The sequence below is a fragment of the Xenopus laevis genome, chromosome 1L (assembly GCF_017654675.1).
Source record: "Xenopus laevis strain J_2021 chromosome 1L, Xenopus_laevis_v10.1, whole genome shotgun sequence".
Classification (NCBI taxonomy): Eukaryota; Metazoa; Chordata; class Amphibia; order Anura; family Pipidae; genus Xenopus; species Xenopus laevis.
In genome coordinates this window covers 177,930,650-177,946,904 of record NC_054371.1, presented here as the reverse complement: position 1 = coordinate 177,946,904, position 16,255 = coordinate 177,930,650, and the positions used below count along the sequence as shown (strand labels likewise).

Below are 16,255 nucleotides of genomic sequence, written 5' to 3'. Positions count from 1 at the left end.
GACAATCAATACTACAATAAATCAACACCTTGCTGTTACACATTAACAAAAATATTTACCACTATAAATGTGAATTACAAGTTATGCTGGTGGAGGCATATTCATTAGTAAAAGATATGAAAAAGAGTTTTCAATGTAAAGGAGAATGAAGGGTTAAATCAATGGGGGTTGGTAAACACTAGGGATGAGCACAGTGGCTCTTGCTCTCAGCAACCAGCCGCATCGCTAGTGCAGAGAGCGAAATTGCGTTCTACTCTACTGCACTAGAAAATATACAGTTTAAAAAACGGAAATGTGGCTTTTAAATCTTGGAGGATTTCAAGCATGAACACTAAAGTTTATTGGGAACACTGTGCTGAAAACTGTGACTGGGATTTTGCAATGCATCCCTTGTAATGATAATTTATTTCATTTCTGTTTCAGTTTTAAATGTTTGATAAAACGGGGCTTTTGGGTTTAATGCAGCCCTTGCACATACTGAATAAACGGCAATAAACAGTGGGTCAGCAATTGGTGACATTTTTATTAACTATAGACAAACCTAGTAATAACAGAAACCTTCCACATTGTTCCTACAAATAAACCTGGAATGGGGGAGATCTTTAAAATAATGAATTATTAAAAATAGATATGTTCAGTAAATATCTGGTTTTATATATATATTGAAACACTTCCAGTAAACAATATGCAAAATTTCAGCTGACTTACTTCATCCTCATAGAGAGCCATCCCACGAACAGATCCTGTAGTCCCAGCACGTTTCATCTGCAGTTAAAGTAATAAAAATGTTAATTCTAACAGTAAAACAGACAGTGGAGATGAAGCAAGTAGCAGAGTGATGGCCCAATTCTGTATTCCCCTCGGCATACCGGAATCACGCGCTCCAGGCACACATTGAAGCTCTTTTTCTGATTTGGTTTCAACTTCTTCAAGGAAAATCTTGTTTCACCAATAAATTCATTGTGGCCAAACTTATCCTCATCACAGACAGAAATTCTGCAATTCAGTTATTTAGAAATATAAGTAATTATGTTTTGAAAGGGAAGGATACAAAATTGTGTGATAATGCAAGCTATTAAGAAATATATGAATACTAACCTCCCACATATTCCTGTTTTATCTTTGCTCCCAAAAACTCCATATATTATTGATAGGCCCACGAGGGTGACCAATAAAATCAAGTACAGGATGAGTGCTAGAACTGCTGTCAAAATTTGTAGAGGTAACTCCAAATAGTTGTCCAAAAATACCTACAGTAGGTGCCTGAAAGTCATCACTATTGTACTTTGTTAATTACAATCTTAAAATGTACCATTATAGATGTACAAAGCTTGTAATGGCAGCATATATTGCTACCTATAGTTAGGAATGTGAACATACGGCAATGATGCTATCAATAGGCAGTATGTTAAGTATATGGGCATCTCTGCAGTTGTTAAAATTTATTATTAGGGACTGTAATGCTATATAAAATATGTCTTGTACACTATCTCAAATGGAGAGACTACTTACTGTTGGTCATTTTGGTTGGTGAGTGGAGGTAGAGCAGAGGTTCATTAATGTTAATGCACAAAGTACTACTTTAAATCTGCACTTTTAGTGATTCTGCATCGGCCATCGATTCCCTTTTTGCTTACAGTATATAACCTTTTGGGGTGTCACTTTGGAAACAAGTAACTGGACTCACCATAATCTGTTATAGTGTATTTATTAATGATGTGTGGATCAGGAAAAAATTAAATCTACACCTGACCCTAACTCACAAAAACGTAACCCCCACCCGACCCTAACCTGCAAAACCTTAACCCCCACCTGACCCTAACTTGCAAAACCTTAACCTCCACCTGATCCTAAACCACACATAGTTACCATTGTAGGACCTGCACCCAATACGTACCACATTTTCTTGCTCTGTACATTAATTTTGTGCACACCTCTGGTTCCAAGACAGGGAATCTCCAGGAGCAGTGGAAGAGTGTACTTACCCAGTCTAACCTGCACCCAACCCTAACCAGCAATCAGGTCCAGATTTCAACCCCAACCAGTGGTCAACTAACTGGTCACCGTATGTTTTGGGGAAACCCTTACATCGCTTGGGTTTGTTTATATCCTGATCCATGTTTAAATCCAATAGATCCAATACAGCTTCTACTTCATCTACAATTAGTAATGCTTAAAAGCATGGCCTTTGCCAAACCCTTTGCTGAATTGTCTTGCACTAGAACAATTATAATCTGTGATAAAATACATTGTTTTCCCAACCTTAAAGTTTTCCTCTGCAGTTCCTCATCAGTGATTCCGTGATACACAAGGGTCTCATTCCATATAGGATTACGAGTGTTTCTGAGGGTCTTAGTACGTAATTTGTTAGCCTAAATTAACAGAATAACAGAGTTAGTTTTGCCATGTAGGTCCATATTTCCACAAAAGAAAAACTTCCATGCATCTTAAGCATGATCTGTTGTTGTTGAATTTGTGTGTACTGTATTCAATCACTATGAATGGCTGTTTTTTATATTTTAAAATTAAAGTGTGTTTGTGAATATATATGCATGCGCAGTTTAATGAAATAGCCGACTTTTTTAGTTGAATTTTGGCTTTTCGTTCTAATGCACATGCGCAGACGCGCAAAGGAGGAGGGAGACGGAGAAGATCCGTGGTGCTCTCTGGTATAACCCCGGGCCGGTGCTCCTATCAGCAGAAAACTGCACCGGTCCGGGGTTATACCAGAGAGCACCACGGAGCGATCTTCTTCCGTCTTAGTCTAAGTCAGTACAATCACTTGGGGGTGCCTAACATTTGGCACCCCCAAGTGTACGATGCCTTTCCTTCTCCTCTAAGTCTCTACCCACACTCCAAAAGCGATTGATGAAATAAATAGTATAGCATGTACCTGTAAATTGAGTTAATATGATAGGGAACCTAGATTATTCAAATATAGAAAGGATTCATGAATGATGGTCTCTGTGAAACCCTGTGACATAAGCATTGTAGACAGACTAATAAGAAAGCATAGGTAAAAATAAAGGTAAACAGTATACAGTATATCTGAAAAGGTAGCGTTTATAATAAACATTTATAAAATGTGTATAAAGTTATATTTGCAAGATGTTTATAGATGCTTGTAATGCAACTTTATAAATTTACGTGCCACTTGCATAAAATGATAAAAAAAAATTAATGGACTCTGGGTAAAAGAAAAGTTGTTACAGCAAAAAGATGATTTACCATATGTACATTTATTTACCATATGTATGGTTAGTGTTTACCATGTGCCAACAGTAAGGAGGGTTTGTTGAAAATATGTACTGCTTAACAGTAAAAAAGAAAAACTTAGCTTTTTTTTGTTAACAACATCAATTTTTTTTGAAGCGTCATTATGGGTAAAGAAAGCAATGCTTTAGTCTTACTCTCCCTCGCATTACAAAAATCAATCACGAGCTCTGTAATACTTGTGCTCTTGCATATAGCATGATTATTTCAGAATAAAAGTCATTGCTTGCTCAAACCAAATGTATTTCAGCTTTTTGTTTTCTAATGATACATATGGCTCTCTGTATTCAATGAGACTAACAAAATAAAATGTGTAAATAACATGTATGTCTGAGGTTTATAGAAGACCTAGCTTAAAGGTTTGACAGAATGACAGTATTGACAATGTCTGATGGAGCAAAAAGGAAATCCCAAAGAAGGATTTCAGCTCTAGCCAATTCTTGAATTTGATGAGGTGTTGATGATGAGGAGTAGATTGTTAGAAGAGCGTAATGAGCTGTTTAGCGAATATTTGAAGATTAATTCAAAGATATGGGATAGGGCACATCTGTCAGCTGCTTTAGACAGCAGGGTCAGTGATACATTTTTATCCTGAATGGTAGCAGAAGGCAGTACAGAGACTGGCACAGTAGTGTGGCAGAAAAGAGCACTTAATAAAATGTATGAACCTAACAGCAGTATTTATTGTGGGCTGTAGTGACACTCTATGTATAGAGATAGAGAGTTTACTGCAGTCCATATGTGGCATGATGAAAAAGTGAATACGAATTTTGGTGGTATCTGCTGTGATGTAAACATATTACATTGATTTAGTTATTGATTGCAAATGAGAAGTGATGGATAGGGCAGACTCAAAGACAACCCAGTGAGACAATCCCTTGGGTCAATAACTAAAACAGATTTCTGAGATGTTGTTAGTGTTGATGGGGCAAAGGTTACATAGTTACATAGTTAAATTGGGTTGAAAAAAGACAAAGACCATCAACTTCAACCCCTCCAAATGAAAACCCAGCATCCATACATACACCCCTCCCTACTTTTAATTAAATTCTATATACCCATACCTATACTAACTATAGAGCTTAGTATCACAATAGCCTTTGATATTATGTCTGTCCAAAAAATCATCCAAGCCATTCTTAAAGGCATTAACTGAATCAGCCATCACAAGATCACCCGGCAGTGCATTCCACAACCTCACTGTCCTGACTGTGAAGAACCCCCTACGTTGCTTCAAATGAAAGTTCTTTTCTTCTAGTCTAAAGGGGTGGCCTCTGGTACGGTGATCCACTTTATGGGTAAAAAGGTCCCCTGCTATTTGTCTATAATGTCCTCTAATGTACTTGTAAAGTGTAATCAAGTCCCCTCGCAAGCGCCTTTTTTCCAGAGAAAACAACCCCAACCTTGACAGTCTACCCTCATAATTTAAGTCTGTTCACATAGTCTTAGGCAACAGGAGTCTCTTACCTACAATAAATGAAGAATGCATGCCAGATACCAGTGAAGTAGTCCTACTATTTTAAGGAGAACTGTTTAAAAACAGTCACACATAGAAAATACAAATTAATTGGAAAAAGTCTTTATTTCTGGTAAACTAACTGAAACCAACTGAACTGAAAAAAGTATTGGAAGGTGAACAACCCCTTTAAAATGGCGTTTTTGCAAATGTTTAGCACTACTCGCAATGTAAAATCATTCACTGGCGAATATTACATCTCTAAGCAAAGATTAATGTTAACCTGCTCTGGAGTTTTGGTAAATATTTTGTCATAAAATTATGCTTTGTGATTGTTAAATTTTAATTGCATACACTGTGAATGTATATCTAGTCTAAAGGCAAATCTCCAATAGTAGTATGTCTACTGGGGTTAAAACCATTGATTTCAATTGAAATATCACAATGGAACAAACAAACTGTTCTAATATGACCAGACAAAACAGTTTCACTGTGCTCTGAAAAGAAAACCCTACCATTTTACATTTTATATTAACCAACCAAACATTCTGTTTCACCAACCACTGTAAATTACCTTACTCGCCCCTGGTAAAAGATGCAGCTTTACATAAGGATCAGCTAAACCATTGGAGTCCATGGGTTTTAGGCCCTAGAAAAAATAACATGATTAGTCACTAAATATTAGTCTTCTTATATAATACAGAGTTACAGGTGATGCATTTGTTTGATTTGAGGGAAGGTACAAGCTGACTTCAGAATGTAGGAAATTTATATTAAGCCAGTGAATGCCTATATAGAAGCAAAATTTACACAAAATTATTGAACTGAGCTAAGGCCAGAATGCCGAAACTAAGGTCAAAATTACACAATTTATTATTTACTGGCAACAGACATGTGCAAATAATACAAAGTCTTTCTTTGGCTCAGGCTTTTTCATAGTCATTCAAAGTTTGAATGTCAAATTTTAGTGGTCAAAAATGTATTGCACTGCCAATGTTGAGCTGAAACCCGATTATAGAAATATATGAAAATTATAGTTCTGGCAACTCACAGCTATATTCAAACCAGAACACTGTTAACTATGAAAATGCAATAATAATATTCTCATTTTTTTATGCAATTAATAAGGCCTTGTAGATGCGTTGTAATGCAACATGTGAAAAAAACCATTAAACAATTGATCATTTATTAAATAAGAAATCATCAGTACATTGTCCAACTAAATTTGTCAGAAGCCAGCAGGGTTTAGGGGAACATAATATGCTTGTTGCGTATGTTTGGTCCTTTAATTATCTGAGAAAGCCTCTAGAACCCTGTGCAGAAGTCTTGGAGCCTTTACTAAATGAGAGCTCAATAATAAAAAGAAATATGTTCAGTAATGAAACACACACGCGCCTTGCTCCCATGCTAAATTAAATTTGCCAAACCAGATAGCAACATAATTCATTTTCACAGAAAGGAACATGTGCCATTGTTCTTGTTAAACCTAACAATATTACTTGGTGTTGCTAGTCGGTGGGAAGAAAATCCTTAAAGTTAATGATCCTATTTTTAAGAAATAAAGAAATGTTTCATAATGTAAAGGATTATTTGTGTTGATTTAGGCTGGGCTTCATGACTTGAGCTGAACGTTATTGGTAAATACTAGAATCCTTCTTAGAATTTATATTCCAGTTGTTTAAAATGTCACTTGTTTATTATAAGTTTTGCACAGCTGATTTAATTTACATGCAATGGATATACAGTAGATTAAGTTTTGCTCTCTGTGATAATTTCATTTCAAACTACTTGTTGTAAGACCATCTTTTCAGTAATCATTTTGCAAAAGGAGTACTCTTCTAAATGCTTGAAAGTGCAAAGTAGAAAACTACACTGCATACATACAAGTACAATTAAAAACACTGAATAAAAAATCTTTAAGGTAACTATGACGCAATACATGATCAGTTCATGGAATAACTACCTACACAGAGCAAGAATATTCAATAAATGTATTCGAGAACCCATATTCTGCCATTAAAAGTGTTCTGGATTGCTGCTCTGCTCTTTGTATCAACTGGTAATGCTGGGAGAAGTATGTTTTTGCATAATAGGAATGCTTACCTTTGCTTTGATAATGCCGCATTGCAAAGAATTATTTTCTTGGTCATAGAAGAGACTAAAATCCAGAGAGCCAAGGGTGGCTAAAAAACACAAATGAAGTAAAATGAAACATTTTTATACATTAAAATCTCAGACATAAATGCAATGTTGGGAAAACATTTTTAAAAAATATTTTAATGCTCCAGAGTAAATGTTAAGCTGCCATATTACATGGTCGTCTTTATTATAATGAACTGTTAGTTAAAAATATCTATAAAAATATCTATAGCTATAAAATATCTGATTAGTCAGATAATGAATGTGTTTCATTTTAAAATCTGGTTATATCATAGCACATAGCAACCAGTAGATCCTCAATTGAAGCCTCGGTATAAATTCATTCCTTCTTACTTGCTTCATCAGAGTCATAGCTATTTGCTTCCTCTTCCTCTTCTTCTTGTGTTTGTGGCTGCCGTGCAGAAACCACTGCTGCTGTTGGCGCAGATGAAGTGTACGATGCGGCCTGTCGAAGGGGACGGTCCTGTCTGACACCTTGTGGTGTGAAACTATCAACTTTCTCATTTCTAGGAGCTGACATGGAGTAGGTTGGCTCAGGCTGAGAAGCAGGATTAGCAGTGCCACCTATATGATCATTATACAATGCAATAAGTCATACACATGAGAATAGGTCTGTACTCATCAAGCTCAACCTATTTATCCATTGGGGCAAAGGGATCATCCTAATTAAAGCAAAATAATATCAATTAATAATCTTGAACACCTTAAGTATCTTACAGAAGCATCCATTAATAAGTAACTCCCCAAATTTCCCTTTATTGAATCTTAAATCTTAAATCTTTTTCTACAGGTACAAGGGAGGGCCCCATGCCATAACGCTTGACTAGACCGTTCAGAATTCTGACCTCAGACTTATTTGAACAGTTGATACATATGCTCTAAAAAGAACAACTAATGAATAAAACTATCCAACCTTGCTCTTCAGAAAATCTGTTTGCAGGAGCTGGCCTTACTCCTGGTCTACCACTTGCTGGAGGAGCTGAAAATAAAAGCAATATTATAACTACAGTATGTACAGAAAAGTCAAAAATCCTCATCTTTATGTACTACTGAAACATATTTAATATATACAACAATATCTGTTGAATGAGAACAATTTTTGACCTACCACTGACTGATCAATATCTGAATTCTTAATTTACAAATAGTATAACTGACTCCTTATTTAAGTAAAAAAAATAGCATTTGCTAACTGTGGGTCTCATTTACATTAATAAAAATTGCTCTATATACTTGGTGCATGGAAGGAGACTGGTGAATGCATTCCAACTATGCAAATTATGCCCTAGTGTGCCACAGTAAGGGCACATTTATTAAAGGCAGAATTTTTTGGTCAGGCTTTTTGTCTCAAAAAATCAGAAAAGTCACAGGAAAAATTTTTTCAGGTTTTATTATGCAACAGAACTGAGACAAATACGAATCCGAAAATACTCCAGCTAAAACCTGTCCAAGTCATGTAGAAGTCAATGGCAGATGTCCATTTTACAATTGGAAGATTTTTTTTGCCTTAATAATCTTCGAGGGTTTCAGGTAATTTCACGCTGGTTTTCGTGTGACAATCTGTAAAAGTTGTGGTTTTCGAGTGACAATTCAAAAAGTCAAACAATTCGTATTGTCGCACGATTTTGTCACGACTTTTCCTGCATTTTTCATTCAGATTTTTTAGTAAATTAAGGCCATTTGTGGTTTAGAGTCTGGTCAATTTTGAAAAAACTAGCTTTAACAAATACCGCCCTAACTTCCCAAGCAGAGGTTCACTATATATATATATATATATATATATATATATATATATATATATATATATATATATATATATATATATATATATATATATATAGTGAAAATAAAGTATACAAAACTAGACTACAAGCACATAAGTTAGGTTTTATAATCTTTACTTGGTTTTGTTTTGCTTTTTTTGCCCCAGTTACTTTTTTAAGTGAGTACCTTGCTGGGTAGGCTGTATGTTAGTTCCTTGGATTGCAGAGGTAGGTCTTGTTCCCTGCACTGAGCTGCCACGTTTCCCACCTGCAAATAAGTTATCAAAAGTTATCAAGTTATCAAAATCCATTAAATTATATTTCTAAATAGTTAGTGCAGTACCAAGAAGGAAATGAAGAGTGCATTGCGGCGGAGGCTAAGACTAACCCCAAAAAGTTTTTTAAGTATATTAATAGTAAAAAGATGCGGGTGTTGCCAGAAAAGGCAAATGTGCTAAATCAACGCTTTTCTTCAGTGTATACAATTGAGGAGTCTGAGTTCCCAGGCTCAATTCATAGCTGCACTGATGGCTCAGGTCAATCTAGTCAGTGGCTGACTCAGGATATGATTTATAAAGCTTCAATAAAAATTAATGTAAACAAGGCGCCAGGGCCAGATGGCATACACCCTCAGGTTCTAAGAGAGCTTAGTTCAGTTTTAGACCGACCCCTATTTCTTATTTTCTCAGATTCACTTTCATCTGGTATGGTGCCTATGGATTGGAGAAAATCGTTCCAATATTTAAAAAGGGATTACAATCTCAGCCTGGCAATTATAGGCCAGTAAATTTGACATCTGTGGTGGGCAAATTATTTGAAGGCTTGTTAAGGGATAACATTCAAAATTTTGTCCTACTGAATGGCATTATGAGCAGCAATCAGCATGGCTTTATGAAGGATAGGTCATGTCAGACGAATGTGATTGCTTTTTATGATGAGGTAAGTAAGATGCTGAACAGTGGGGGGGGGCAGTAGATGTGATCTATTTGGATTTTGGGATCTAGCCCAAATAATACCATCCACGATATGGCATCCTTACAACAGGAGCTTGAGAAACTGGCAATCTGGGCAGCTAAATTGCAAATGAGATTCAATGTTGATAAATGTAAAGTCATGCACCGGGGATGTAAAAATATCCACTTATACCCTTAATGGGACTGCACTAGGCAAATCCATTATGGTAAAGGACCTTGGAGTCCTTGTAGATGATCAACTTGGCTGTAGCAAGCAATGCCAGTCAACAGCATCAAGGGCAAATAAGGTCTTGCGCTGTATTAAAAGGGGCATAGAGTCACAGGAGGAGGGGGTCATTCTTCCACTGTATAGAGCACTTGTAAGGCCCCATCTAGAATATGCTGTACAGTTTTGGTATCCATCACTCAAACAGGATATTGTTGAATTAGAGAGGGTACAGAGAAGGGCAACTAAGCTGGTAAAAGATATGGAAAATCTTAGCTATGAGGAAGACTGGCCAAATTTGGGATGTTCGTGCTAGAGAAGAGGCGCTTAAGGGGTGATATGATGACTATGTATAAATATATAAGGGGATCATATAATAATCTCGCTAATGCTTTATTTACCAGTAGGTCTTTCCAGCTGACACAAGGTCACCTATTCCGTTTAGAAGAAAAAAGGTTCCACCTAAATATTCGGAAGGGTTTTTTTTTTTACAGTGAAAGCTGTGAAGATGTGGAATTCTCTCCCTGAATCAGTTGTACAGGCTGATACATTAGATAGCTTTAAGATGGGGTTGGATGGTTTTTAGCAAGTCAGGGAATACAGGGTTATGGAAGATAGCTCATAGTACAAGTTGATCCAGGGACTAGTCTGACATTTTGAAGGAATTTTTTCCTCCTCTGAGGCAAATTGGAGAGGTTTCAGGTTGGGTTTTTTGCCTTCCTCTGGATCAACTAGCAATTAGGCAGGTTAAACTAACTGCCAGTTGAACTTGATGGACATGTGTCCTTTTTCAACCTTACTTACTATGTTACTAAGACCATGACCAGCAGTGTGTAATTTCTTTTAAGAGGGGTTATTTCACCACAGTTGCTATGTTTGGCCACACGAGGGCAGTTTAGTGTAGAAATTCCCTGGCATTAAAGGGGCAGTTTATATAAATACAGATACATTTATTTAAATTTGTTAATGAGTCCTGTATAAACAACCCTTACCTTCCCTAAGCTAAAAATGTTGTTAATTTGTTAAATAAGACGCAGTTTATCATACAGAAGGCTTCCTTCTGTATTTTGTCTTCCTCTTCCAGCACACAGACTCCAGAGGTAGGCCTAAGGCTGTGAAGCAGCCCCTGACTGAGCAGCACCCGAGTGTGTTTGGGCCCACTGGGAAGGTAAATGTTTCCCCAGGAACAAAGTATCTCTTGGGTAGAAATATAAGAGTGTTAGAACAAACTGGGAAGGTAGAAGATTCCCCAGAAACAATGTGTCTCTTGGGTAGAAAGATAAAAGTGTTAGAGCCCACTGGAAAAGAAAAAGATTCCCCAGGAACAAGGCGTCTCTTGGGCAGAAAGATAAAAGTGTTAGAGCCCACAGGGATGGTAGAAGGTTCCACAGGAACAAGGTGTCTTTTGGGTAACCAGATAAAAGTGTTAGAGCCCACTGGGAAGGTAGAAGTTTCCGCAGGAATAAGGTATCTCTTGGGTAGAAAGATAAAAGTGTCAGAGCCCAATGGGAAAGCAGAAGATTCCCCAGGAGCAAGGTGTCTCTTTGGTGGGAAGACAGAAGTGATGGAGACCACTGGGAAGGTTGGAGGTTCCCCAGAAACAAGGTGTCTCTTGGGCTAGAAAGATAAAGCATGACATACTGTATTACACACAAGTGTAATAGCAGTATACCTCGGTAAAATTGTTGTCTTGTCTAAGCTCTAAATACTGTGGGGCAAATTCACTAACCAGCAAAAATTTGCCAGCGCTGGCTTCACGCACATCGCTTCACTTCGACAGGCGTAAATTCGCCTGGATAACACCAATTCACAAAGATCCGAAGTTGCGCACAGGGTACCGAATGCTGGCGAAGTTGCGCTATCGAAAATATGCTCAGCAGTTCGAAGTTACGCTAGCGTTGGCTAATTTGCATACGGCATGCAGTTAAACTACAATGGCCTTATATGCTGCAGCAAATACATTACACTACACAAGGCCACTGAACTTTAATAAAATTATATAGAGGTGTTATATTGCCCTACAAATGTGCCCACAGTTTAGTTTAGGTGCCATATGTTATCAAATGTAGGGGGGAAGGAGGGTACACCAAAAAAATGTTTTGATCTTTTTCAGCCTATCACCCTGTAAAAAGGAAAAGATGCTAGTGTTCTTTGGGACTTAGAAATATTTTCAACAACATGTGGAACAGGAAGACAATAAATGAGTTACCAGTAGTCAATTTATAGCTTAACAGTGTTGACTTTTTTAAGTAAAGATAAAACATGGCCTGAAAATAACTTCACTGGTTGTTTGTTTAGTAACAACTGCCAACATACATGTCAACTCTTAGATGTAGCGTTAACATCTAATGGATGTTATGGAAGCTATGGGACAGATGAGCACATGCAGTCCCTTTAGTTATATAAGCAATGAATGTCCTCTATTACAAGTCTACAACAACCAAAATCATTATAATGAAATAGGAGATCCTGTAATCCAGTAATTGGGATGTAAGCTGGACAGTGGAAAGCGCACTAAAAATGATGTTCCATTATATTTCTCCCTGTAGACAGGCACTGTCTAGGTCTGCATAGGCTGAGGTTATGTACCCAGTGCAGCAAATGAATTCTCCCAGTAGCTAGAATATGGGTTAAAAAGCATTAAAACTTCTAATCCAATCTATTTCTGTACAATGCTCAGAGGATGTGACTCAAGGGACACCGTTTGTCCTTCCCTGATTGTACTGAAATTGCTTGGAGACAGAAACTGAATCTTACACCTGTGTAGGACTAGACAATTATTCTTTTAAAATCCCAAGAAAAGGCACAAATTACAGTGTAAACTAGTTGGACAGGCAAGCTGTTCCTTACAAATCTTTAATTGTTGCAGTTGTTTGAGATTCGTATTTTTGAAATAAACATATGGAACATTTTTGGCCGCAGACTAGCAAGAACGAAAAAATAGCTCATTGACACAGTGCCATCTAGAAGATTTTCTGGAACTCAAAAATCAAAATGTTTTTTAGACATCATTTTGTAGACTCTCCTTTGGTAAACGTTCCTATGGGCTCGTGTTAATAATGACATTATTTTGTGACTCATTTCGAGATACAAGCCAGTTGCATGTATAGGTGCAACATGCTAAAGTACCCTTGCATCTGTGTGCCCTGAGCAATTTTTCTCAAGGTTTAAAGGGGTTGTTCACCTTAAAATTACATTTTAGTATGATGCAGAGAGTGATTTTCTGAGACAATTTGCAATTGTTTTTTATTTTTTATTATTTGTGGGTTTTCAGATATTTAGCTTTTTATTAAGAAGCTCTCCTGCCATTTGTGCAGGAGAACTAGGGTCTCTAGCAACCATGCATTGATTTGAATACAAGACTGGAATAGGAGAGGCCATGAATAAAAAGATGAGTAATATAAAGTAGCGCTAACAATACATATGTAGCATTACAGAGCATCACCCCCATATGAATGCTGGAAAGAGTCACAACAAAGAAAAGTTGGTTTACCCGCAGGTCAGGAAGCCTCTGTGCACCTCAATTTATATACTCACGCAGGTCCTACCCCATTTGTGACATCACAAACGGGGTGGAGCCTATACGGGTGTGGATATATAAAGAGGGGAACTCACCGGGTTAGGGACGGGTGCTGGTGGAGGAGCAGCGGGTTAGGGCCAGGTACGGGTCGAGTATTGCTCGACTCACACATCACTAGTGGGAAAGTAATCAGATAACAGCTCATTGACACCTGTATTGTTAATAATGCTCCCTTGCCTCAACTAAAGGTAGTAAAACACACAAGCCTGACTCCTTCCGTTACATTGAGTAATAGAAACAATAAAGAAGGCTGCCTGAACACGAATTAAAAAAAAATAATTTGTCGGTTTAAGAATACAATTTTAAATGATAGAATTAATAATTTGCAATGCACATAGTGTAATTTAGTAATAAGTAATATACCATTATAATCATAACAGAATCCCTTTAATTTCTAGTTCACAACACAGGAGAAATCTGTTCTTAAAATCCTTATTTTCTACATTGCTCCATTTTACTTTTAAGGCTGCTGAGAGTACCACTAGCAACATTAATGAAAGGATATACCGTGGGATGCCCAGAACAAATGTTCAAGGTTTAGGAAAGCTATGATATGGATTTTGGTAGTAAACAAAGTATTTCTGTGGGGGTATTGGTGAGGACCATTGCACTGAGCCTGCTTTTGTGAAACCTCCACTTTCCCTCAGACCTAGTTTTGGTAAACCTAAGGATTAGGATTAAGGATTCTGGTAAACTTGATTTATATTTGTCAAGCAAATTACTACTACTACTATCACTACTGGGAATTGTGGGAACAACTAAGACTAGAGAAGGTGTGCTATTGACTATGAATAAAGCTGTTACTGCATTCATATGTAAGATCTTGTGGATCTCAATTTATCCTCTTCCAAGTGTTTAACTACAAGTCACGAATGCTCTGTAACAGTGGTGTGTTCCTAAAGGCTCATTCGGCCATTAACTACAAAAATACTAGCAGTCCTGGCATATCATGTTACATACATACTTGATCTGGTGATGATTGAAAGCATTCAGGCTCCCCTCCCCCCTTATAAGCTCTCATTCTTTTGAACAATGGTAAAAATGATTACAGAATCTACACAATGTTCAGAACTGTTACAGTTCTACAATCAAAAATAGAATTATTTATTCTCCGTAATTTATTTCTAAAGAGAATGCAGCTGTATGATTATCACTGCCAGCTCAACTCTAAATTCTTGCTTTAAAAAAACAGCATGAGAAAAACTGAAGAAAGAACCTGAATACTAGCCAAAGAGGGTTGTTGCGAGTTTATGGTTTTTGTGTGTGTGAACACAACATGTACCGTATATACCCGAGTATAAGCCGAGTTTTTCAGCATCCAAAATGTGCTGAAAAAGTCTACCTCGGCTTATACTTGGGTCAGCGATACCGGACCCGAGTAGCTGAGATTGCAGTCACTTTTAATCATTCCTATACCAACAGTTCACTTGGGGAGAGACTGCAATATCCCACAATGCCCTCTGTTGGTTATATGAAAGAATAACAGTGCGCCCTCTGTTGGTTGTATGAAAGATTAACAGTGACTGCAATATCACACAGCGCCATCTGTTGGTTGTATGAAAGAATAACAGTGCGCCCTCTGTTGGTTATATTAAAGAATAACAGGGACTGCAATATCACACAGCACCCTCTGTTGGTTATATGAAAGAATAACAGTGACTGCAATATCACACAGCACCCTCTGTTGGTTATATGAAAGAATAACAGTGACTGCAATATCACACAGTGCCCTCTGTTGGTTATATGAAAGATTAACAGTGACTGCAATATCACACAGCGCCTTCTGTTGGTTATATGAAAGAATAACAGTGACTGCAATATCACACAGTGCCCTCTGTTGGTTATACGAAAGATTAACAGTGATGGCAATATCAAACAGCACCCTCTGCACATGGTAGTGGGACAGTGGGACAATGCACACAGTAATCCATTTGGCAATTCTCTGTCACCATCAGCTTTGCAAAGAAGTCCGGTTGATCGCTGGGGGGGTCGCTTTGGCAGAATGTGTGCTGCTGGGAGACAGGGCTGTAGTTGTGTCTAGGCTTATACTAGAGTCAATAAGTTTTCCCAGTTTTCGTAGGTAAAATTAGGTACCTCGGTTTATACTCGGGTCGGCTTATACTCGAGTATATACGGTATCCAGTTTTACTCTTTAATAACTAAGGATTTGTGTCGCGAACGGCACCCTAACTCCAGAACCAATGCTAGGCTCCCTGGTCTCGGCTCTCACTTCTGCCTTTAACAGCCGCCTTTCACCTTGGGAGGAGCCCTCGGCTAATTGGATGCCGTCAAGTCTTACTAAGAGAGGAGCAAAGCTAAAGGTTCTGGATGAGCAAAGGGGCATGATCGTTTCACCAAGGATACTGGATGGAAGACAACACAGCTTGGAAGACAGACCAGACAATGCAGTGTCGATGGACAGGCTGGACCAGCACAAGCAGAGCTAAGAATAGTCAGACAAGCCGGAATCAGGACTGGAGATCATACAATAGTCAGACAGGCAAGGGTCAGCTTGGACAGGTCAGAATATACAGGCAGGCAATGGTCAGGATACAGAGTACAGAATAGTCAGGCAAGGGTCAATAACCAGAAGATCAACAGGATTCACGTAGAAATAGCACCTAGGAACTAGGAACCAACAAATAGAACCTAACAATGGGCAATGTTTCCAATACTGAGATCCCTTTAAATACTTTTGAATTTCGTGCCAATGCGCGTTGACATCATCACACTAGCGCATAAAATCCGGAAGTGCGCGCCATAGAAACACTGGCAGGCAGGCGTTCCTGCTGGAGACGCAGCAGGCGCCTTCGCCGGACGCTAGCCCACCAGGGAGAGCCACTG

The 16,255-nt window shown here is 37.9% G+C and overlaps 1 protein-coding gene across 2 annotated transcripts in view; it reads right to left on the bottom strand.

Annotated features, from left to right (window-relative positions):
• The window catches only part of LOC108695671 (rabphilin-3A), a 121,231-nt gene that overhangs the window by 12,738 nt on the left and 92,238 nt on the right, over positions 1-16,255 (bottom strand). For both annotated transcript variants that reach the window (XM_041567840.1, XM_041567838.1), the window contains 8 exons: positions 8,840-8,920; positions 7,803-7,868; positions 7,223-7,453; positions 6,833-6,912; positions 5,304-5,378; positions 2,263-2,372; positions 870-996; positions 709-765 (listed from right to left, as the gene is read on the bottom strand). In XM_041567840.1, coding sequence (XP_041423774.1) covers positions 709-765; positions 870-996; positions 2,263-2,372; positions 5,304-5,378; positions 6,833-6,912; positions 7,223-7,453; positions 7,803-7,868; positions 8,840-8,920 — 827 coding nt within the window. The remainder of the gene's footprint in view (positions 1-708; positions 766-869; positions 997-2,262; positions 2,373-5,303; positions 5,379-6,832; positions 6,913-7,222; positions 7,454-7,802; positions 7,869-8,839; positions 8,921-16,255) is intronic.